The 25090-nt window shown below is 40.4% G+C and overlaps 1 protein-coding gene across 2 annotated transcripts; it reads right to left on the reverse strand.

The window, feature by feature from the left end:
• Nucleotides 1-252: 252 nt before the first annotated feature.
• Nucleotides 253-25000, reverse strand: PCGF6 (polycomb group ring finger 6). Of its 2 annotated transcripts, XM_028730387.2 has the most exons (10): nucleotides 24520-24992; nucleotides 23422-23521; nucleotides 21838-21934; nucleotides 21250-21305; nucleotides 20213-20272; nucleotides 18525-18633; nucleotides 15939-15966; nucleotides 14943-15041; nucleotides 6834-6920; nucleotides 253-3626 (listed from the first exon to the last, which is right to left on the reverse strand). In XM_028730387.2, exons 1-10 carry the CDS (start codon nucleotides 24805-24807, stop codon nucleotides 3558-3560), a joined length of 993 nt encoding a protein of 330 aa, XP_028586220.2. In that variant the 5' UTR covers nucleotides 24808-24992; the 3' UTR covers nucleotides 253-3557. The 2 variants fall into 2 exon arrangements, with proteins under 2 accessions (XP_028586220.2, XP_028586221.2); XM_028730388.2 differs by lacking the exon at nucleotides 14943-15041 and having other exon boundaries at nucleotides 24520-25000.
• Nucleotides 25001-25090: the final 90 nt, after the last annotated feature.

The raw sequence follows: 25090 nt of genomic DNA on the forward strand, positions 1-25090 counted from the left end.
GTACCACTGTATAAAAAGACTCTCACATCTGCAGCCTCCCCTTGGACAGTTTATTGCTGAACAAAAACATGTGATCCTGCCTCTCTGCCACCAGACAACCAGTCTTAAAACAATCTGACACAGGATATGCTCAGCTGTCCTCAAGCCTAAGGGCCTCGTGCATTACAATTTAGTCTTGAAAAAAATGTGAAAGAGAACTTTGGTTTCTTGACCATATGAATGAAGTTTCATTCTACAATAAAAGAGTAGGAATCCAGGTGTTACCAATTTATTTATTTTAAAATATTTTTAGCCTACCCTTCATTACAAAGCAACCCCAGGTCAGGATATAACCGTTAATTAAAACCACAATTAAAAACATAGATCATAAAACAGGAAGAACTACTATATCAGTGATAAACAAACCCAAAACTTAGCAGGGGCTATTAACATGCTACAAAGGCTCTTACATCTGCCATAATGATTATACCACTGTATGGTATACTCACATTGGAGGTAGCAGTATCAAATAGATAGAAACAGTTGGAAAGCACTAGAAAAATTCATTGCATTGTTGATTTGAGTGGGGGAATTGTTTCACTATTTATTTTCCAGAAATAAATAAATACTGGTGTAAAGCTTTAGCAGCACTGGTACTTACAAAGGTGTACCTAGGGTCCCTTGTATCTCTGGCAAGGAGCTCTATCAGTGCCCCCACTCACCTCCCCCCCCCAATCACTTTACCACAATAGCCACATTAGAAATTATGACATTTTATGGGACCCAATTACTTGAAGCATCCAGAATGAAGGCGAGGCAGAAGGATGAAAACAAATGCACTGGTTACCCATTTGTTTCCAGGTTCATGTTAAAGCCCAGAGCAGCTGTTTCTAGGTTCAATTTAAAGCCCTTTTGGAGAAGCCATGTTGATTCTCTCTCAGCAAGGCATGTTCTATGTTGCATAATAATAGCTCTAATATATTTAAGGCAATGGCCTTTCCTCTTAAACCCTTTTACAAATCAATGTTTCATTCGTTACCTTCCTGTCAGCTGAATTTTAAACAAATTTAATATTTTTGTTAGAAAATATTCAATTGGACCCAGTGATTTGTAGATAGTTCTACAACTTCAGTTTTCATCACTTCTATTTAGCTTTGTTTTTCAGATACCCTTCTTGGGGTCAGTGGGGGAATCAGACATAGCAACTGCCCATCATCTTCCACACTGAAGTTCAAAGCAAATAATAGAATTAATTTCTCTACCTTTCTTTAGTAATCCTGTCTTACTGTATCTTTGCTATGTAATGATCCAAACATCATCCTGGCTATTTTCCTGTCTAATGTACTTCAGTGTTCTGTTCATTATTTTGAGTGGGATTCAACTAACACGTCACACTAATGGAGGCCCCCACAAATGGCTAGCTAGCAAAACAGGGCTTTTCTGCCTCTTCCACTGCCCCTCCAGCTGGCTCAGGGGGAGTGTTGGGAGAAACCCCAGAATAGCATGCAGGGAAAAGATAGGGGGTATTGTTCTGTTTGGCAAACTGAAATGTTTGTGCTGACAGAACTACTGCCATAGTGCTTTGTTGAATTCCTTCTTTAAGCAATATGAGCCTCAAATTCTGTTTTACTTACCTGCTAGTTTTGCTTTTCCAGCATGTTTATTATACTTCCTCTTTTTTTTATATAGTTTTGGAAGGCTTCTAATTTTTAACACTTTAAATACTTCATCCCTTAACACATTAGACAAAAATATTTACAAAAATAATTTTTTGTTCCATTCTGTTGTTTATAGAAATACTGAACGCAAACTGGATATTTTGAATATAAAACAGGTAGATATTTATGAATATCCCTACATCAAAAATTTATTGTAACAAAATTGAGTTCATAAAGGCATTTTCAAAAGCAAAACCCTTCAACACACATTTGGTCTAAAAACTAGCTTTTCAGGTCACCATAAATGCACATCTAAGCCTCTTTAAGACTATGGAGTAGCAGTTCCATAATAGTTCCACAATAGGACAGAATCTTTAAGTGCACAGGTAATGAATTAAGAATTAGCAAAAGAAAATCTGACACCTTTTATAGAGGCAAGGGAGTTGCATCAGTAATGTGTCTTCCATCTATCCCTCCAATTGCATAAACTTTGTTTGCTGCCTATGTGATAATGGATTAAGCCATTGATCTTCAACTGGTGGTTTGGGAACCACTATCACAGGGGTGGGGAACTTGTGGCCCTCCAGATGTTGCTGGATTACAATTCCCACCATCCGTCTCCACTGGCCACACAGGCTGGGGCCACGGATTTCTCACACTTGCACTATTATATCGCAGCCTGGTCTAAGGGAGGTCACAACAGCAGCAATACTAGACAAATTTTTGGTTGAAAACTATGAAATGGATCCCCAGGTGCAGGTTTGGGTTAATGGTGGATTCTGGGTCTGCAAAAGTTGAAGACTAAGCATTGTATAGCAAGGTTTAATGAAATCTTTGTAATAAGACCATTGCTGTGGCTAGGTTACAGGAAATGTTAAAAATGAACTCCTTCATTGTGTTGTTGTTTAACCAGAGCTTTTTAAATTGTTCACAGGGCATTACTACTACTGGCTGGGAAACACAGGGCGTTGTCTCAAGCTCATATGCATGGAAGGGGGACAGACATAGTCATTTTCTACAAAGGCGGCAAAACAAAAGCTGGGGGAGGGAGTAGAATATAGTGGAACATCTGTAAGAAGGGGAGCTATAATAGAGGCTGCAAGGGACAAAGGCAAACATGGTAGTGACTACAAACCAGAAGAAGAAGTGGGCTTAAAGGAAAGTAGCAGGGGATAGAGAAAGGTTACTGCCGTCCTTCTGATAGACTTTCATAGAACAAAGTCTGGTCATTGTCTTCAATAGGAATATAATCAGTTGCATGATGCCTTCCAAAGGGACCTCAAAGGCAGCCCTGTGCAATCTACTGTCACGTCCACACTGTGTGAGTAGCATCGGTATTCTGGTGTCTAGTTAACATGCACACAATTTATCTCCAATTTTAACTAATTTATAGGATATTGCATATTTTAATGCTATTACTCACATAAACCATGAGATACAATGCTTGCGGTTTTTTGAAAGGTGATTATCCCCCCCCCCCCTTTTAGGCACACAACTGAAAGGTTTCCCTTTCCTATTTCTAAACCAAGACCATTAGTGTACAATAAACGTCTCTGAGAAGAACACATCTTTTCCAATAAAACACTGCACACTGGAGATAATCCCTGAGAACACCAGTGAAACTGTCTTTCAGATAAATACTGGTTTCAAGCTTAAGTCCTGGGAGTCAGCTGGGAGTGCTGCCAATACACAAACCGCATTTAAGACAAATCCAGTCATCTTGACACATTTGCTCTTCCCTGAACTAGCTAGGTGTTAATGACATAACAGCATTGCAGTATTTATAGCTGTACTTACTTAACAGCATTCCTTTTTCAGATTCTAACTTACTATGCAGAGTGAAAACTGTGCATTAATGTTCATCATGCACTTCCCAGAATGAGGATCATTTGTTTCTTCAAAGCCCCTCCATGTTGGATTTTAACAAATCCTTGAAAGTGTGGGATCTCTGCTAAGAATCAGCCCATAGTGAAGTACAAGTAAGCCATCCTAGAAAGTAGGAAAGAAAAATCATACTTGTAAACAAGTCAAAACAAATGCAAAAACAAAGCCTCGCCACACCTAAGTTTCTTTATGCCACCTAATGAAAATTTGCTCTTGATTGTGAATAATAAAATGCAGGATCTCCCAGTGTGCTATTTAATGAACAGAGGATCAAGGGAGTCAATAGCTGAATATGAAGGCCACTTGTAATTTCTTTGTGAGTACAGTCCCATTTAGAGGTGGTTTGAAAACAACTGAACAAGTCATTCAGTTGCTTGCCTGTGTCTGAACACTGTAATATCCCTTTTAAAGAGAGGCTAACAGTCAGAATGCACAACCCATTGTTGAACTGTTCCACATCATATTGCAGCCACTTTGTCTTTTGACTCGGCTTCTCCATCAAGCCACAGTTATTGCAGAGGCTCCTTAGGATCCAATCCTCCCTTCCAGTAAGTTTGAGGGCTGCTTTGCACTTTACAAGGCAGTGTTTGCTGCAGTAAAACCAGTGTTTAGCTTAGGAAAAATGCCAAGTGTTAATGGCAGATGCATCATCCTGAACACCTATGAATGTATTGGAGAAACCTGACCGTCTGCAGATTCCCGTTGTATGTACAGTACAGTACATGCTTTTTTTGAAGACGACAAACACACTATGAGTTATTCTCCATAAGCAAGCTTCAGCTTTCAATCCCAGGACAAAGTGTTATAGAAGGCAATTTCCCTGAAACAAACTGCTGGAGTAAATGAAAAAGCAGGCACTGCTTGGGGGTTATATATAGGGTTGGTCCATACTTATGGGCAAGTCTGTACAAAAGCCATAGGGAGTCAACTGGCAACCTCCATTTGCCTGCATAATTGGTGTGAACTGAGCCATTGAAATCAGCCAAATCACAACAGTTTTATATGTAGCCCTAGCATGGAAGTTTGGATACACAGAGATGGTGCCTTATGATAGGTTTAGCCTTGCCATAAGTCTGCCACAATTTCCTGACAGGCTACTATTAGGTGTGAAAGGCAATGCAGTGATTGTGAATTCTTCTGACATATACTGTGTTCAAATGTTGGAGATGTGCTAGAAAAGATCTACAACATCACACAAAACATCACCTATGAGCAAAAAATAAAAATAAAAAATGTACTGCTGTATGACACCTTTCTCTGCCTATTACACTTCATTCTGACACCTTGTCTAGAATGCAAAGTTAGCACTTATGCAGTGAGAAATGAATAATTCAACCTGTAAAACAGGTTATTTTAATTCAGTAATTCAGCAAGCTATCCTCAGATTTGATTAAAAGAGCCACCAGATTATAAACTGTATCTTATTTTTTATTTTCAATTGTCCTTATATTGTACGATTTTAAAAAGTGGTAAGAATTCTACATTACTGCTGTGATCAAGCAAAGACAATATGTGTGTAGAAAGAGGCTTCTACAATGACTGCTGTTCTAGATGTGACCAGAGTATGCAAAATAATCCTGCCCTACAATGGGCAGCGGTTGCACCCAGCACCTGCTATCACTATGTGCACAATACTCTTGAATGCTAAAGTACAAGATCAGCATTGTCAGTTCTGATTCCAGATGCACACTCTACCCACCACTGTCCTAACAAATTATTAGTGCATACAAAGCAGACAGAGCCAACCACCTGTTCAGCAGGGTTGATCTGTGAATGCAGAAGCACATGCTTAGCCTGCAGTATGCAAGGATGCCTAGATCAGAGCACATTCACCAGAGTTGGTGAATTTTCCTTTTCCTCAAACTACTAGGAGATCCATGATATACCCTTTTATGTCTTTAGACTGGGAGAGACTGCTTTCATTAAAAACAACAACGCTCTAAATCATAACAGCCTGTAATTTAGATTCAGGTAGGTAGTCATGTTGGTCTGATGCAGTCTATATATATATATATATATGCTTTCGTAGATTTTCACGGGTACAGGAATGCAGGTTTTGGTGTCCTCGGGTATCTTCCCGTGTAAAAGTTGGGGTGTCTAGGCGACGTTTCGACGAGGTCTCACTCGTCATCTTCAGGCTGGTGCTTTCGGCTTCTTGTTACTGGAACAGAAGCCGAAAGCACCAGCCTGAAGATGACGAGTGAGACCTCGTCGAAACGTCGCCTAGACACCCCAACTTTTACACGGGAAGATACCCGAGGACACCAAAACCTGCATATATATATATATATATATATATATATATATATATATATATATATATATATTGTCCAGTAGCACCTTAGAGATCAACTAAGTTTATTCTGGGTATAAGCTTCGTGTGCATGCACACTTCTTCAGATACCTGAAATTTGTTTATTTTTTTAAAGTAATGTACTGGTAGAAGCCATTTAAACACTACATGAAGACTCAGCTAGACTTAAGAAGCAGTCCTATACTTAAGTTCTGTGGCTAAGATGCTATAGGATTTGGCTGAAGGCTTGCTATCCTGGCCAGCTTCTAAATATGCCAGCAGCACAACAGAATGCTGTCAGAACAGATAAAATGGGGTGGAGTCATGGGCAAGACAGAATGGTACAGAGGAGGGGCACACTTGCGCTGTATCTTATAGCCCTTCAATCCTGGTTGCCAGGTAACTTTACATCAGTGCCAGACCTGGCATAAGATTTCCCTCTGTGACCACTCTGTCCACATCAAAAGAGCATTAGATGCACTTGGCCTCAAACACACATGGGAACCTGAACACATTTCTAATGCTTCTTATCTCAGAATCCTAATATGTATCTTACTTCGGTACTCCGGACACGTACTGTACATCCAGCCCCATTCCACTTCAACAGCTACACCTCACACAGGTAAGCAAGAGAAGGAGAAACACATGCTATGCTGTTTAACTGGTGCACCTGACACCTGTCTCTCTTTACCCCTTTTTGCTATACTTGAATACTCTTGTCCTGCCTCAACAGTGCTGCTCCACCATTCCTCCCCACAACAGTGGGGAGCAGTGTCTTCCACACAAAAGGGAGGTGCTCATCCGTACACACAGGCAAACTTGCTGTTGGTAAAAGCCAGACGCTCCACTTCAGCCATTGCCACTGCTGGACAAAGACTCATGCACACTTTTGCCTTAAAGGTTCACAATTCAGAAGCTTTCCTGGCAAATGTAGTGCTTGGCTATATCCCCAAGGGGTGAGTGGGAGGCCGAGGCAGGAGACCAGAGGCAATTCCATTGCAGCTGTGGCATCAACTTACCTGCACTGCACTCTCCCCTAGAGCTCGCTGGATTTCCCTCAAAGTCTGATAGTGTTCCAGCAGGTGATCACCACATATTATGTCTACCTAGAAATAAATAGGAAAAAGTATCAAAATGTGTTTTCTTTAGCTGCAACAAGCTAGGGGCTTTAAAGTTTTAATTCAATGGCTGTTTGAGAACACATTTTATGTATCTATTTCATCTCCAGAAATGTTCCCCAGGACCTCAAAACTACTCTTTTATAGTCCCAATTTCAAAAAGCAATTTGAGGATTTGGCAAGAGATCTCTTCAAAACACAAGTTTTTATTGCTATCAAGAACCCATTGCCTGCAATAGCACTGTAAAGTAACAAGCAGCTATAAACATGTAAAGCATACTCCTAAACAGATTGAGTTTGTTTGAAGACAGCACCCCCTGTCCCAGCTTCGTAAGACTTACTGCTTCTCTGTTAACTACTTTAAATATCCTTTTCCTATCTTATTAATTCCAATGACTTTGGACTTTGTTCAAATATTAACTTCATTTTGTACTATTCAGTGGATGTGTCAATAAATATCTCAAGAAATTCCATGTTCAAAGCAAATATCCCTTCAGAACAGGTGTGGTTAAACTTGTATTAACATGAGCAGGTGTCCAAGAATCATTTTAATTAAATAACGCAGGAGCTCCTGGGTGCCAGTTCTCTGTGGACACGGTGTACATGCCATTTGCAATCTGTATCTCATTTGACACTAACAAGTCCCAGAGATACTGATCATTGGCAACTCTCTGAATGATTCTTTAAAACTAAACAGAGGTGCACAGTCCATTCATGTAAGAATTGCATGCAACTATTGCATGATATTGCTTAAGTCATCCACACCATCAGCAAACAGAAATCTCAAGTGTGATGCAACTGAAACAAAGACAGGATCAACAAGTCATGATCATGTCCATATTTAATATCTAAGTCGGTAGAGTTCAGTATTTCTAGTGTCAATGAATTGTTTCTGTGTTGATCAATGTGCTGTGATTTTGTTACCTACAAAACACTTTTGCACTACAGAGGATTTGGGGTTGTGTTCTAGGGTACAATTTTAACACCTGCAGTTTCAGGAGTTTGCAAGAAGATTTGCAAGAAGCAAGTGGCAGCAGCAGACAAGTTGTCTTTAGGTTGCTTTGTTTTTGTTTTATTATGTATTTTGTGTTTTCATTTTGTATTTTTATGTTGTGAACTGCCCTAAGATCTGTGGATCAAGGGCAGTATATTAATGTAATAAACAAACAAACTTTTTTTTTACTGACAATTTCACCATCAATCCTTGATAAAAGCTTCCTCAGTGTGAAAATGGCTGACTGGGTTCTTAACAATGAGCTGTGCATCTTTGACTTATCTCTGGTGCTATTCTATGGTGGGTACTAATCTGTTCTGAATAACAGGAGGCAGATTATACTCGAGATGTTTCTGGATATTTTCAGAACCACTTCTCCAAGTCAGCAGATGATTTAAAAACAACAACAAAAACAGAACACATGCTGGAAACCTATAGGGAGTCAGATATACCTTCACTGTTTGAAATGTTAGTTCTGTTTCCTTCACTGGGGATTGTATTGACTTCGTCTGCTAGAGGATGTTCACCTTCCTAGGTTTCATAATTAGGATTTTTAGGAAGAGGTCTGCTGGTATAACTCCTTTGCTTGACACCACGGAATTAACTTTCTTTTAAGGGTAGAAATTATGACATGTGCTCCTCCCATCTGAACAGAAATGAAGTTCCTTGGTCTTGTATTGAAGAGCATGTAGCAGTGTTGGTATTCTCCGATAACGCAATACTCTACAGGTGTGGAGAGGAGACCTTGAAATTTAAGATTCAGGTAGGTAGCCGTGTTGGTCTGACACAGTCAAAATAAATAAATAAAAATAAAATATTGTCCAGTAGCACCTTAGAGACCAACTAAATTTGTTCTGGTATAAGCTTTCGTGTGCATGCATGAAGAAATCTTATACCCAGAACAAACTTAGTTGGTCTCTAAGGTGCTACTGGACAATCTTGAAATTTGTGATAGTCTGTTTTGGTCAAAAATAGCATCTAGGGGCAGAATTTATCATATTTAGACCAATCAGGCATACATTTCCAAATTATCTGCCCGGCTTGCTCAGTATTTATTCCTACATATTTCCCCTTTATCATGCTAAATTAGTACAAACATTTTTACAGTAGTAGAAATCTCAAGAATCTTTAGAGGAGTCAACAAAGTTGGCCACGTTTGGCAGAAGCAGAAAAACATCTGATGGCTAGGGAAGCAGAAATCCTAACAGACATTTCAGGTACATCTTTTGAACAGCCTGTCTCCTGTTTGTCAGAGTGGATTACCGCCCTTTATCTAATGACACTAGAGATAACAGCAAGGACCTTGGATCTAGATAAAATAGAAAGAGGGAGCTAGTAAGAAAAGAAAGGCAAAACAGAATATGATCAAGTGAAATGTCCTAAGTCCAGTCCATAAGAAATTAGACATTAGAGCTGCATTTATTTCTATGTATTTCCCCCACTTCCCCCTCTTTATCTTCCTAACTTATTACAAACATTAAAAAATGGCAAATTAGCATCTAATTTAAACACCAATGTGCAAACACACACATTTTATTTGCATTTCAGACCACCTGCCTGTTTCCTATGGGCAGAATCCGAGGCTGTGCTCACTTTTCTCTCCTTCCCATTGCAGTCCCAAGTGGCCTCAAAATCTGCTCTGCAGAGCCCAACCCTCTGCACAAGTGGAAGCCTGTTCTGCGCATACAGACAACACTAGATACAACTCTATGTATCCACACCGTTAAATGCCACAAATTATGATCAGATGGAACTTATTCCAGTTTATTAACACTGGAAGCAAAATGTTAACCAATTCCATTGTAAAACAATTCTTCACAGTCCTGAGATAATTCAAAAGTGACTGCCTAGAGATATCCTGATGTGACCTTCGCTGCTGCAGTTCTAGACTTCAGATATTAAATGTTTCAGTGGCTTTAAATAAATGATTGCAAAGCTGCTTCCCCTCTACCTCAAAGTGCTTGGAATATTAAATGCCTAATTCTGCTACTTCAGTGCTAAGTCCTAAAGCTTCAATACTAATTGTTCGGGTGGGATTCAGGTGATAGCTGTAGCACTCAAGGGAATAGAAATACAAAGAAAAGAAGCAATTTGTTCTCCACCACCCTTTTAAGAAGCATCTGTAGCATTTGTGATTATATCCATTAATCCCTGTGATGTAAGGAAATATATTACAGATAAGGGGGTGGGAATCCCATCTGCCAGCAGTGTTCTAAATCTATTTTAGACTTTTAAGTTTGGAATCAAATCAGTGTTACACTAGTGTTGCAACAATGAATATAACTGATTTGACCCTTTCTGGAAACAGGAAGATCATTATATTGCTGTAAATATTCCCCTAATGAACACACTAAAGTCTAGTTTAAGCAAGGGAAAGAAACTTTTCTGATGTTTTTAAAGAATTACATGCCTTGATTGGGTGCATGCAAGTTATTTCCCTGACACCCCAATCCAATACATATGTATCTCAGAAGTTCCACAAAGTTTTATGCAGCTTACTCCCAAGTAAGCATGCCTGGAATTGGAAGGAAAAATAGATGAAAACGAGACATAAGGGATGCAACTTGTGCATTAAGCACTGGATCTGTCAAGAGTTTTTGTGAGGCTCCAACACCTTGCCCTCCTGACCAGCCGGCAGCATCTTTGGCAAGAGTTGCACACTAACTTATGTTATCCCGAAGTGTCATCCCGGTTGCATAACAAGCTCCACCAGCTGACACTGTACCGCATTAGATGACTAGGGGGATGAATGCAACTCTATCTGGCTCTATAAAGTCTCAGCCTCAGGGCCTGTTCTTCAGTCTGAGCAACTTGTCTCCTTGTAAGCAGATCCGGTCAGGCTGACCTCCTACTAACCAACTGCCCTTGCTGGAACTTTTGTCCGCCTGAGACCATGATGCTTTTCTTTGGCTCCCTGCCTTGCAAACAATTTGTTCCTTCTTGTTTTGGGGGTTCTGATACTGGTTCCGCTTCAGAAGCTGAGCATTAACTTTAGATATACGTGGTAAACACAGCTACTAAGGAGCCAGTTGAAAAACTGCATGGCCTATTTATACAAATTATTGACCCCAATCCTCCCTTTGTTTATAAATTGCTCTCATTGGGAGAGCCAGTGTGGTGTAGTGGTTAAGAGCGGTAGTCTCGTAATCTGGTGAACTGGGTTCGCGTCTCCGCTCCTCCACATGCAGCTGCTGGGTGACCTTGGGCCAGTCACACTTCTTTGAAGTCTCTCAGCCCCACTCACCTCACAGAGTGTTTGTTGTGGGGGAGGAAGGGAAAGGAGATTGTTAGCCGCTTTGAGACTCCTTAAAGGGCGTGAAAGGCGGGATATCAAATCCAAACTCTTCTTCTTCTTCTTCATTGTGCCTTTACCGTGCACCAGATATTATATTGGGCCCAATCACACTCTGATTTCTAGCAGAAAATGCATCAAACCCATGCTACTTCTAATTATCTCCCCAAAGCTTGTCTTCATTTACAATAAACACTTTCATCTGAGAGATTCTTCTGACAAGGGAACACTTCTGTAAGCTATATTAGTACATCTAAAGCAGTGAAATAGCAAATTCCTTTATAACTGTCGCTCTCTCCCCACACTAATTCTCACTCAAAAGGCAGGCAGAAAGCAGCTTTTGGATGTCCTGATATTAGGATGGCAAGGCACTTACTATTTCAGATATTTTTCAGACATTACTACAACAGTCTTATCAAGTGAAGACAGCAGCTCACAGGCTGATTTCAATAAGAATATGTGAGTCCAGGGGGCAAGATGGCAACTAAAGTGTTGGAAAGACGTGGTTTATTCAACATTTTTTTAAAAAAAAATGCAAATTGAAATTTACTTTTCAGTCCGAAGACTTTTAGAGTGCCTCAGCAGATGTCTAAAAGAATAGCAGTCATAAAAACTTTAAAACCAGGATAGCTGGGACTACAGAATGTAAGCCTAAAAAGAAAAAAACATAGTCTAAAAGGCATGAGCACATAAGGTCTTCACCTGGTGCTGAAAGAACATCTAAGCTGGCACCAGGCAAGCTGCCTTGGGGAGAACATCCCAAAGCCAGGGCACAATAGCAGCCAAGGCCCTACCTCTAATAATAATGGGGCTCATAAATTTACACCGCAAAGTAGGGGTGGCCAACCATTTTTGGGCCAATGGCTGCAATTACCTTTGGCCAACCACTTGGGGCGGGTCACCCCCCCAAAAAAACCCACCCCAATCCCATCCTCAGCGATCTATGCAGATGAGAAGGGAGGAGAAGATTGGAATCTCCACTGTAGTGCTGGGAAGAGAGGGTTAGACTTCTCCTGCCAGCCTAGTATTCTGGTGCAGATGTAAATCATTCCTTCCCTGCTCATCCAATTTGTCTGATGAGCAGGGACAGGGTGATTTGAACCTCCAATGAAGTGCTTCTCCCAGCCCAGCACCATAACTCCTTTTTTCTTTTGCCACTGCCAGAATCAGTGTGGTTGGAAGGACAGTACACAGAAGAAACTACTTGGCAGGCTGTGTCAGGCCTTCAGAGTAGGGGCTTCCTGCAGTACAGCAAAACTTAAGAGGGATATGAGAATAGTAACATCAACAATATGTTCTGACAAGTAGTTACTGAAGCTGGACATTCCAGATATACTTCATTGCAATTAGCGAGCAAACAAGTATGAAAAGGAGAAATATTGTTTTCGGATTGACCATGTTAAAATTAAATAACATCTGATAACATTCAAAAATCATGTTGCAATTATGGCTCTTTGCTACAGGCATAAAACTAATCATTCCCTCAGTGACCAAGACCAGGACTTTCAAGCATCAATAACAATAATAAGCAAACTGCCAGCCTATGGGAAGAGAGAAAATCAAGGCTCTCTAGTGCCGTGTCCTAGCAAAGAACTCCTCTGGACTCAACCACAATTAAGCTGGGAATCCTTAGGGGCCTACTTCCAAGTAATATATCTAGGAAACAAGTGCAACATCAACTTTTATGTTCAACTGAAGTCTGTGGCATACAAGGCTTTTAAAGAGAGTGTTGCATGTTCCAGTAACAATGACAGAAGATAGAAGCTTTGCAGTTACTCTTTTAGCATGGGATGGGGTTTAAATATGCATTGTCATATCTTCTATCTGCAAATTAATCTAAGCACACTTTGAAAATGAACAGAAGGTATATCAACAGAAACAAATAAACCTGAACAATCAAAGGCATTTGCAGACACAGCTGAGAACAAAATATGTCTATCCCATCTTTGGAAAACAGATCACAACATATCACAAAATCAGTACTGTAGGTTTTACAAATGTGCCCAATGAATTCACTTAGTGTACATTTTCATTATAAGAGAGCAACAAAACACACCCTGGAGTCTTAACACATCAGACCATTTGGGCAGATTAATGTTTTTAAAAGGCAGAATCAGAAACCTTTCTTTTAATTAGATGTGCAAATGCATCACGTGTATTAATGCAACTACAAGGACACATAATCCTTGAATCCTTTTCACCTTGCACATAATTGCCATTAAATCCTGTATTTTATAAAATGTGAAATTCAATATCAGGTTGTACCTGCTGAACAGCTGCACAATTTGGCAGAAGCCATGCTACACTCTCAGAACAAAAAATATGCTGCCACCACGATGACAGATGTACCAGTGCAATTTTTCTGCCAGCGAAGATAGACGGAGTCATCAGTGGCATAAGGGAAGAACATTAGTACTTAGATTGTCTTATACATGACCACACTCCCATTTATGGTGAAGTTTTAGACTAGACCTAGAGCTGTTGACGCAGAATTTCCTTCCTATTGACCTTCCAGACCATAACAGAGCATAAGGTATGGTGTGATCAATCACAGCATAGAACTACCAGTATATAAACCCTGGACAGGGAGACCATAACTTACACAGACAAGGTGCAGGCCTGGGGTTGTACAGAGAGAGTTCCACCTCATTAGCAACAGCAGTGATGAGGCTGCTCCTAGATGTTCCTCTGTAAGAATATCAACCTATTTGTTCCAGGCATGGCTGATGTATCTTTTGTTCCTACCATGGAACAGAGTGCCATCATGGACACTGCAGCTGATATTCAGCTACATTTCAAGCAATGGCCCAAGATACAAGAGTCCTGGTGGGCTGACTTGTTGGAAACCCTAAACATGTGTACTTCTTCTTCAGAATCACCTCCATTTTGGAGGCTGTTCAATAAAGGGTTATGACTTTGCCACATTTGTTGCTATGGTGTGGTAGATGGGGATCCCTTTCTCACACTCTAGAAGGCTATGGCTTCATTTGGCTTTGGAATGACACTATAAGGTGGGGAGATGGTGTCAATATGCTTGATGGGCTCAGGACAGTGGTCCCATCTCACTACTCATTCAGGTTCCCTGGACTGAGACGGAGGCAGGATTTTCAAGGCACACAAGTGCATAGCTGTTGCCACCAGGATGTTAGAGGGAGGGGATGCTGAAGGGGAGAAGGGCCAAATCTGAGTGGCTACATGGCAACATGACACCTTCATGTTGCCTATGTGATCCTGAAATGAGATTGCCATAGAAGGAAGCTATTTTGTTTTTAAAAATGGTGCTAAAGCTGCAAATCAGAGACAGCAAACAGCACATGTAAAAGGTAAACAAAAAGATATGTTGTCGAACATTTCACTGAAAACTCTGTTTTGCCCCTCAAAACATCACAGAGAGAAATATGGCAAAGTGCTATTAAAAAATCTATGTGGAGGAGTGGAAATAACTTTAAAGCTCTCATAATCCAACACATTGGCTTGCCCTCTTACATTTGACTTTTCTTCTTTGGTTTGTTCTTCTGTGCTTGCTTGCTATTGCCTCAGTGTGTGTTACATAAATTCTTTGATGCAACAAGTGTGGCTTTTCCAAGTTACATAATGCCTTGTGAAATGAACGGTAAAAACCTCACTCGCATATTTGCTGCTAGGAAGTAGACTTTCAGTGTGAGCAAGAGAGTAGAGGAGTGTCATAGCCAACGATATGGTGCAAACAATTAGCACAGCATACCTGGCAGCCAGGATCAAGGTCCATCTTTCTTCTGAGAAATTTCTCCACATGTCCAATTGTTGCCTCTCCTGAAACCCGTACAAACTTCTTTTCCAGTGGCTGGAAGGAGGAAACAGATTTCATACTGTAAGGCTGTTCAGTAATGAAGGGGGCAATTCTAATCAGGTTCTTTAACAAGGACTTTATCCCATATTATTATTATTAGATGAAACCAGTAAGTCATTTTCACAAATTTCCCCCTTAAACAGTTTTTTTCAGCAGTAAGATGATGTTGTTCAGCTGCAACCCACAGTTCCACTATTTTTCCTCTTCCACCCACAATCTCACTGCACATGTATCTTGTATATTTAGTTCTTCTTCCCATAAGCTAAAGGAGGCATAGATGGTTCTCTCTGTTCCATGTTATCCGCACCACAATGCTGTGAGTTAGGCTAGGCTGAGAGCTAGCAATAGGTTCATGGGTCCCAGTGAGCTTCATGGCTGAGTGGTAATTTGAAGCTGGATTGTCTCAGTCTGAGGTGGTAATCACTACACCACATTGGGTCTCAAATACATATATGTACCATTTTTATTTATTTCTTTACAAATTTCTACCCTTCACAGATAGCTCACAGACATAATTAAAAACATGATGTTCTGGGCATTGTTTAATCACTAGCCCATTTCTATAGAATACAGTCTAGTTGCTCACTCTTTAAAACAGGAGCGACTAACCTGTAACTCTTCAGATGTTGTTTGACTGGAGCATATGAAAGGCTACAGGCTGGTCACCATGCTTCAGAGGCAGTCATAATGTCCAGTGTGCCTGGTCCCTCAAACTAAAATATTACATCCCTGCCTTTGCAACATTCCTTTATCTTTATAAATTACGGATTTGCAAAAAAGCAGTATATACTCCAGGACAGAATTATTGGCTTTCTCAGTGCAACATTTAGTTTTACTTATGCATGCCATAACAATGAACCAAAGGAAGATAAATTTCAGCAGTATTTGTACCTTAAATTTCCCAGACAGATCATTAGCTCTGAAAGAAAAAGAGAATTAACATAATAAATATGTCTGAGCTACATCTGGATTTGCAGGCTCAAACTGCTAAATCAATACAATGCCATTAGTTACAGAGTTTTTCTGTGATATATGTGTGTGTAATTTATATGCTCATCAGGTCCTTGGATTATGCTTGGAAGCTTAGAATATTACCAGTTATCATCATTATCATAATCTCCTGTTAAAAGCAGGCAGCAGCACTCACAAGTTGTAGCAATTAGACAGGCTTCAAAAGTAGTGAAAGGAAAAACTGTAGTAGTTTATTCAAGTAGTTCCTAAGGCATGCACCACAGGGGTAAGTTTCCTATTTTCAAGGAAGGGGAAACATTTTCTGAATCAGATGCAACCCATAAGAAAAAACTATCATCACAGAAGTTCCTTAGACTGGATTCAGGAACAACCCTAATTACCAAGCCTGCTTAGAGAGTGTGGATGACCCTACCAGGAAGAGCCAAGGTCACCTCATTTAAGTCAAGCAGGTCTTTAATCACCACCATTTCAATTCCATCTGCACTCCATAGTTAATCCTCATCCAGTCTGGTACAACATTTAGATACTGCTTTACACTTGCTGTTGCTGGTCTGCTGAGAATGCATATTGGTGTAATTAGAATACTAATAACACCATTCCTCAAGTTTGAGATTATTTCACCACATATTTCAAATATATTTTAGATCAGCGCATTTTGAGAATTGGTCTCAAAAGAAGACAATGGCCCAGTTCAGACAAACATATATCGGCTTCATAAGCACAAATATGCAATTTAATATCCTGGCTTGCTTTGATCCTGGTAGGCACAAGCTTCCTGGTTCAGGAGAAACTGGAAACTATTGAACTAGGCCAGTGTATTTAAAATATACATGCATATTTTTAAAAGCTTCAATGACAAACTGCTTTCTTTATACTGACATAGAAACAAATAGAATTACAGCCACTGTATTACCTTTATATTGAAGAATTCTGTATTAGGAAAAACAGTGAGCTTGACTTTAGTAGAACTAACCATGTAATTTAAGTCTACCTTTAGACATCAATCTAAAAGGTATATAGTGTGCAAGATTGGGTGCTGAGCAGAACAATCATATGCACAATCAGCTGTCAAATTGCATTTCAGAGGATTGACTGCTTTTCCTTTAGATACATGGAGACAAATTCACTTGTAGACAAGAATTTTATCTTTCAAAAAACTGTAAGTCAACTCTTTATCTTCATGAATGTCTAAAAGGTTAACAAAGACAGATGGAAAAACCATGTTATTTCCAAGGCAGAAGATATCACAGTTTTTCCATTCCCAGGATTGGGGTCTCTGATACCCTTTTACTACCATAGGAAGGACTGGACCATTTCAAGATATAAACTGGATGATATGGAAGAGGTAATAAACAAAATTGCTCCCAGAAAATGACAAAATGTAAAACAAAACAAAACATGTAACAGATATACATATACTACTACGACAACAACTATTGGTAATTAAATTTGTAAACAACCCTTCATCCGTAGATCTCAGGGCAGTTCACAACATTAAAAGTTGCTCATTAAAACTACTGTTAACTGGCACACACACCATTACAAACAGCAATTCTGAACCAGGGTGATGCTGGATTAAGGCCCACTGAGACCCACGATCAGCACAGATGCTCCCTGAGCCAGTCACCATCTCTCAGCCTAACCTACCTCAGAGGATTGTTGTAAGAATAAAATGGGGGAGGGACTTAAGGAGAACCACCTATAGTATTCAAAATGATTTTTGACTTATTGGATTTTTCTAAATCCAATAGCTAAAACTAAGGTTGCAATAGTTCATACTAAACATTACAAGTGTCTCTTTTAAAAAAGGGGGGAAAGTACAGATCACCATTCTTTTAGACGACAGTATCCAACATGACGCCCTCAAGAAATTTGAGTCTACAACCAACCTCTACCATTGACCTGGCAACTTTGTTGGATGCAAAATGGATATGTTAAATTAGAGAAAAACTATTACTGCACATGTCCAGAAACACATTGGCTTGTCTTTTAGCAATAATCACTTCAGTGTTTGCCAGTTGTCACTGCCACCTAGTGGTTAAAAACAGGCAAAGAAGGTTAGGCACCCCAAGTTACAGAACGCTTGGTCGGGCACGGTTTGATTAAATAGAACTGTCTTTACACATGCTGTACACTTCATCAGAAAAGGTATAATGAGGGTTCTACATGTGCCTACTATAGAAAATTGCAGTCTGTTTCTGTAAGAACTGAACTTTTATTCAATAAATCAATCTGTAGAGATAAGAAAACCTTTCAGAACAGTTCAGAAATTCAAGATGAATCTACATCCATTGGGAAAGGAGAGATGGTTTTTGTAAGCCAAGAGTTCTACAAATAGAATTGCTAATCTGAATGTCTTCCATTAGCTCTCGATCTAATTACTGAAACAAAAAAAAGCTAATGTTGCAACTGAATGCCAAGGCCAACATATCCTTTTACGTCCATGTCTTTAAAACACTACTTGTAAGTTAAAACTCAATCTACTAAAAGTCTGCTTTTACTTACCCAATGAACTCGAGGAGTAGTGACATGTCAAGCTCTGGAGGGATACGGAAAACCGAGCCTACAACTTTACGGGGCCTCCCCCTGGCTATAGCAATTGGCTGTGGAACAGCTAGAATAGTAGAAGAAAAACAAAACTAGAAAGCAAAGAATATATTTCTCACCTATAACAGGATACATGATGAAATAACAAGTTGCACAGACTCGTATCTTAGTTCAGAAATGCACCACCTAATTGCTATTGGGGCTATTTAAATGTTTTTACTAACTCAAGAGCGACAACACTTTTTTCTGTGATTAATGTAGCATTTTGTTACAATTTTTTAACCCACATTTTCTTTCAACCCACTGGCCTGGTTCACATGACATGGTAAGCCAAACCATGCTTACACGGATTATAATTATTAAATGAGCTGCTGGAGAAAGGAGCTTGCAACCACTTTGTTCCTTCCCAATCTTTTTTACTTCTGTGCTATGCTGAGCTAAGCCAAGGTTTGGCTTAGCATGTCATCCAAACTGGGCCTTGTGTTTTAGATCTTATCTTACTAAACCACAAGCTATAGCCAAGGACCTATAGTTAACACAACGCAAGTAGCTGTCACAAGGAAGATGGAGCAAGCTTGTTTTCTTCTGCTCTGGAGGCTAGGACCTGAACCAATGGATTAAAGTTACAAGAAAGGAGATTCCGACTAAACATCAGGAAGAACTTTCTGCCAGTAAGACTGTTCAACAGTGGAACAGTCTTTCTTGGAACTCTCCTTCCTTGGAGGTTTTTAAACAGAGGTTGGCTGGCCATCTACCTGTCATGGATGCTTTAGTTGAGATTCCTGTATTACAGGGTGTTGGACTAGACTCTCAGGGTCCCTTCCAATTCTGATTCTATGATACAGCATGAGCACAGTTCTCTGCCATTTTAACAAGAATCACTGTTAACTTAGTAACTGGCTACTAAGCCAAAGTTATCGGTGGATGCAAGTGTTCTCCTATATTAGATGAATTTGGACAGGCCTTGATGTTGTCATAAATGCACAGGAAGAGTTCATAAGCAATGGATATCCCAAATTCCCAAAGGGTGCCACAGACAAGAAAGTGGCCACAATTGCTATGATGGTCTGATCTAATCATATTTATTGTGCTGTGCATGCATGATCTAGTAACATCCCTTCTCTACTCTTCACTCTATTTTGAGCCTTAAAAACCCTAGCTGTCTTTCACAGACATGAACAAAATCACTACACAATTCTTAGCAAAAAATGCTGACTACATAATTCATTTGTGAATATCACAACTCTAAACTGCCCTGCTATCTTATAGCTCATTAATAAGAGAATCTTTAAACTAGTTAATTAAGCTTAATAATACTCTTGTGGGGCAGATAAGTTACTGTACTATTATTTTCATTCTGGTGGGGTGGGAAAAGGAAACATTAAACAGCTTAATCAGGTTCAATGAACAATGACAATTGCTCAGTCAATCATCTGTCATCCTTCTAAATACTGTACCAATTACACAGTCCAACTTGGAACACGTTTCATGATTATACCCATGGGACATCCCCTAGCATCAGCCTGACCATAGTCTGTGGTTAGAAAGCTGAGCTACCTGATCCACTGGAATAAAGCGGCATGACAATTCTTACATACATATTTTTAAATAGCAATGCTGCTACTATAGTTGTTATAAAAACTTACCAGGCTTGGGTATTTCCAAACCTCTCTCTCGGTAGAAATCATGCATTTGCTTTTTCTCTCCTAAAAAATGCAATACAAAATATTTGGGTTTGCTCCACATAGAAAATACAATGCATAGATGTGTTTAGAATCTATGGCTCTCAGTATGTTATTGGGCTCCAACCCCCTCCAGCTCCAGCCAGGAAGGTGAACTATCAGGGATGATGGGAGTTGTAGTTCAACAACAGCTGGAGAGCACAGGTTCCACCAACCCCAGTATAGATATATTTTCTCAAACTAGCTGGTTAGAGATACAAAGCATGCAAACTAAAGAAACCATCATTATCATTCAGAAGGATTTTCATACATTTATAGTATTGTGTCATCTAAAGATTCTTAAGTCAGCAAAAAGAGAGAAAAAGTCTTAAAACAGAAGCAGTTAAGATATATAAGGTAAAGGTAAAGGGACCCCTGACCGTTAGGTCTAGTCGCGGACGACTCTGGGGTTGTGGCGCTCATCTCGCTTTACTGGCCGAGGGAGTCAGTGTACAGCTTCCGGGTCATGTGGCCAGCATGACGAAGCCACTTCTGGCGAACCAGAGCAGTGCACGGAAACGCCTTTTACCTTCCCACTGGAGCGGTGCCTATTTATCTACTTGCAGTTTGATGTGCTTTCGAACTGCTAGGTTGGCAGGAGCAGGGAATGGGCAACAGGAGCTCACCCCGTCGTGGGGATTCGAAATGCCGACCTTCTGATTGGCAAGCCCTAGGCTCTAGAATCAGACTCCTTTGTCCAGCCACTGTTCACAATATTTAAAGCTCTTCTCTACAACCAAAATGCCTACAAACCTTATAAAATGAAAGCTGAGGATCTCAGATGGTTGTGTGACAAACTACATGATGGGGTTCATGATTCTGCAGTCACAGAAAACAGACACAGCCCTTATATCAAGAACCAAGGCAATTTAGGAATTCTCTAATTTGCAGCTAACACATTCTCTGGTGAATCTTATCTTTAATTTTTATAAATAGCACTAGGCTCAAAATAAAAGACTTACTTTCTTCCAAGCTGACAACTAATTTATACACTATGTCTTGCAACTGTCGATCCAGCCTGCGGAAGTAGAATAAAAAGATTAATTAAATTAGTGATTGAATATGGGTTGTGGTAGTGAACTGTTGAAGAAGAGCCACAGGAGAGGAACTAGAAGCTATTTTCAATGGCATACCTAGATTTGCAGGTTTCCCTATCTTGGGAAAGATTTGAGGTTCAAGCCAACATATCTCAGTTACAAAAGCAACTTTACAACCATCTTTGAAGCAATGCACTGGCGCACCAGAGGAAATAAGAAGTCTCAAACAACCCTTGTGTGGGAAAGTTTCAAGACCAGGGAGGCAAATCTTTTGGATATGCAAAACTTTTGTTGGTAAATAATAAAGGGAATTAAGAATTGTGTGAGGTGCTAGACCCTTTATGAGACAGCAACATTTCCCTCCAGTGCATATAGCAAGTTAGAAGTATTTTTCAAGTTCCAATAATATATTTTAGTCCAAAATAGAAATATCAGTGTTATCTGAAAACCATTGCTTCTTTTACATACACACACAAAAAATATAGATAAACAATTGTAATTAAAATACATTACCTGATATTATAAAGGGGTTGCGTCTGATGTACTACAATGTTGCATTTTGGGCATCTGTTACTGTAGTAAAAATGTCTTACTATGCAGCTTTTACAGACTGTAGAAGATAAATTTTGCAGTTACAGGCCTATAATGTAGTAGTACACAAGTTCCAAAGATAATACAGAATATACAGCATGTGTCACCTAAAATGCGGCGCAACTGTAGAAATAAAATGTGTGTGTGTGTGTGTGTGTGTGTGGAGGATAAAAACTTTGCATAAGTTTTTCAATAGATTTCTGCCCTACTTTTCGATACAAAATTTCAAAGGCTTACTAAAATCTTACTGAAAAAAGTTATTAAGAATAAGCCTTGAATAGGGGTACACAATATGTATTTACTTGATATCGGTCTCTCCCTTTTCATACTGACGGATCCACAACATGTTTACATAAAATAATACAATTTTTATTAAGGCTGATTCTAGGTCAGGCATAGGCAAACTCGGCCCTCCAGATGTTTTGGGACTACAATTCCCATCATCCCTGACCACTGATCCTGTTAGCTAGGGATGATGGGAGTTGTAGTCCCAAAACAGGACTGAGTTTGCCTATGCCTGTTCTAACTGCTCCAACTCCCAATGCTACTTTGAGGTGGTATATAACCCTCCCCCTCAAATTATTGCAACTCCCACTGTCTTTTATCCCTTCTTACTTTCCCAGCTGCTGCAAACGGAATAGTCTGTTGCCTGACTGGGCACTCCTTATTCCTTTCACTGTCAAAATGCAGATCATCTCACAGTCCAAGAACCGAAAGGGAGGAGCCAGGTGCAGCAGCTGCACCTAAAGCAAGCAACTTTGAGGTAGAACATGTGCTTTCGTGCAGAAAGCCCTGGGTTCAATCTTTTGCATCGATATTGTGTGTGTGTTTAGGATCAAATACCAGAGAATGTGAAACACCTCTACCAGAACTTAGAAAGCTGCTGTCAGGCAGAGTAGATAAACAAATACTCTGCCCCAATTAAAGGCAACTTCCTAGGTTCCTAACCAGCAGGCAATATGAAGATTCTGGGCTGGGCAAGTATGGAATAAATACAAGGAAAACTACTATTTCTTGGTCTGCACAGCAGTAACATCTGTGTGCGGTACCTCAGGCTTCTGCTGTCACCCAGTGACTCTAGGGATTTTGGATTACAGAACCCACTCCAGATCTGCATCTGAATATGGTCATCTACAGCCTAGCCATGACAATTAGGTTAAGGAGCAGCAGAAGCTGAGGTAATGGTAGCTATTTAAGTAGAAGAAAATGTGCTAAGATCTATTCAGGAAGCTGAATATGAAAGGCAAATAAAGGAATGATTCATTTTAATTTATTTCAGAACATGATCATGGAGAATTTTGGGGTGGGGGTAGTATAATCCAAGACATACTGTAGCTGGATTGTTTAGAATTTCCAGGACCCCTCTTAAAGGCATCCACCACCATGCAGTTACCACAATTAATACAACATTGGTTTACATTATCACCAAAATGTACTTAGGCTTGCTATTCCTGCATAGATAACATCAAAGCTTCTGTTGAGTAAGAAATTAATATTAGTACTTACATGTATGAAGGCACTCTGTGATGGTTGTGGCATCTATGAAGTACCCTTTGCAGATAGAACACATGATATATGGTGTCAGCTCAGAGAGGTTAATCATGCGCTGCAAACGTGAAAAAAGGAGGGAAATAGCAATTTTAAAGTTTTGCTTGTTACCAATACAAAGATGTATATTGTTTATTGTTTGATTAAAGCTCAGTATTAGAAGTGAATAGTGATTTTCCGGTCTTTTTTATTTTGTTGTGAACTGCTTTGGGAACCATTTAAGTGAAAGCATATGTAAACATATAGAATAAATAAAATTAAGAGCATAAGAAGAGCTTCCTGGAACAAGCCAATGGCTCATCTTGTCCAGTATCCTGTTATCACAGTGGCCAACCAGATGCTCATGGGAAACCTGCAAGCAGAACCTGAGCATCAGAACATTCTCCCTTCCTGCAGTTTCCAGCAACCGGTATTCAGAAACATTACTGTCTCTAGCCATGGGAGATGGTGAGGAATATTTCACTGGGGACACACAAAAGATGTCACATTGTGAGAAAACACAGAGCAAGCAAAACGTATATAGGAAAGGGCCATAAACTCTGTGGTAGGTCATCTGCTTTGCATGCAGAAAATCACAGTTCAATCCTCGACATCTCTAGGTAGGGCTTTGGGAGACCATTGCTCAAAACTCTGAAGAGTTGCTGCCAGTCAGTGTGCACAATATTGAGCTAAATGTACCAATGGTCTGACTTGGTATAAGGAAGCTTCCTCTGTTCCTGATCCCACCGTTTCCACTGCACCACATTGCCTATATTTGGCACAAGGAATCATAGGACGCACTGTTTACATATTTATATCCCCATCCTTTCATCAGTAAGTTCCAGGAAAAAGTATATGTGTTGCCTGCTCCCACTTCCATCTTCACAACAAGCCTGTGAGGTAGGCTAGGCTGATAGATGGTGATCCATCCAAGGCCACGCAATGAGCTTCCCAGCGGAGGGAGGATTTGAAGCTGCTTCTTCTCCATCCTAGTCCGACGGAATCTCACCCCATGGTGTCTGCTTCACCCAAGGGTGCCCCTGTGCTCCCCCTTAAGCGCACTGCCTCTTGTTTTACCTCATCCTCATCTTCGCCTTCCTCCATCCCAAAGCCCCCGAAGGGGTCCGTGGACCCCCCTCCTAGAGCTGCTGCTGCTGCTGCTTCCTCCACCTCTTCTTCCTCTTCCTCTTCCTCATCCTCCTCCATCTCTTCGTTGCTGGATTCTGAGCGGCTTCCCGCTTCGAAGCGGGAGTTTTCCCCGGAGCAGCCCGGGGCTTCCAGACCCGCTATCGCTTCTTCATCGTCGACGTCCTCCTGCTCTCCCTCGCCCAGCCCCTCACCGGCCGCCTCCACCTCTTCGCTCATCGCCGCGGCTTTGAGGGAAACAAATGCACGGGCCGCTTCGACCGACAAGGAGCAACCGAGGAAGTGCCTGGGGGTGGGGGGGGCGGCGAGGGCGAACGCAGTTCACACCCAAAGGAACTATTCCTGTCCTTTCTTTCCTATCTCTATGATCCTTCCCTAAACGTGCTACAGATTCAAAGCGCGTGCGCAAAGCTCTATTGGCGCGCACGCTTCTAGGGCATCTGCCTCGTTCACATACAACCCCTATGTACTCTGGGAAACTGAGTTTTCTCTCTCTCTCGCA

Source organism: Podarcis muralis, chromosome 6 (genome assembly GCF_964188315.1).
Source record: "Podarcis muralis chromosome 6, rPodMur119.hap1.1, whole genome shotgun sequence".
In the NCBI taxonomy this organism is placed as follows: domain Eukaryota; kingdom Metazoa; phylum Chordata; class Lepidosauria; order Squamata; family Lacertidae; genus Podarcis; species Podarcis muralis.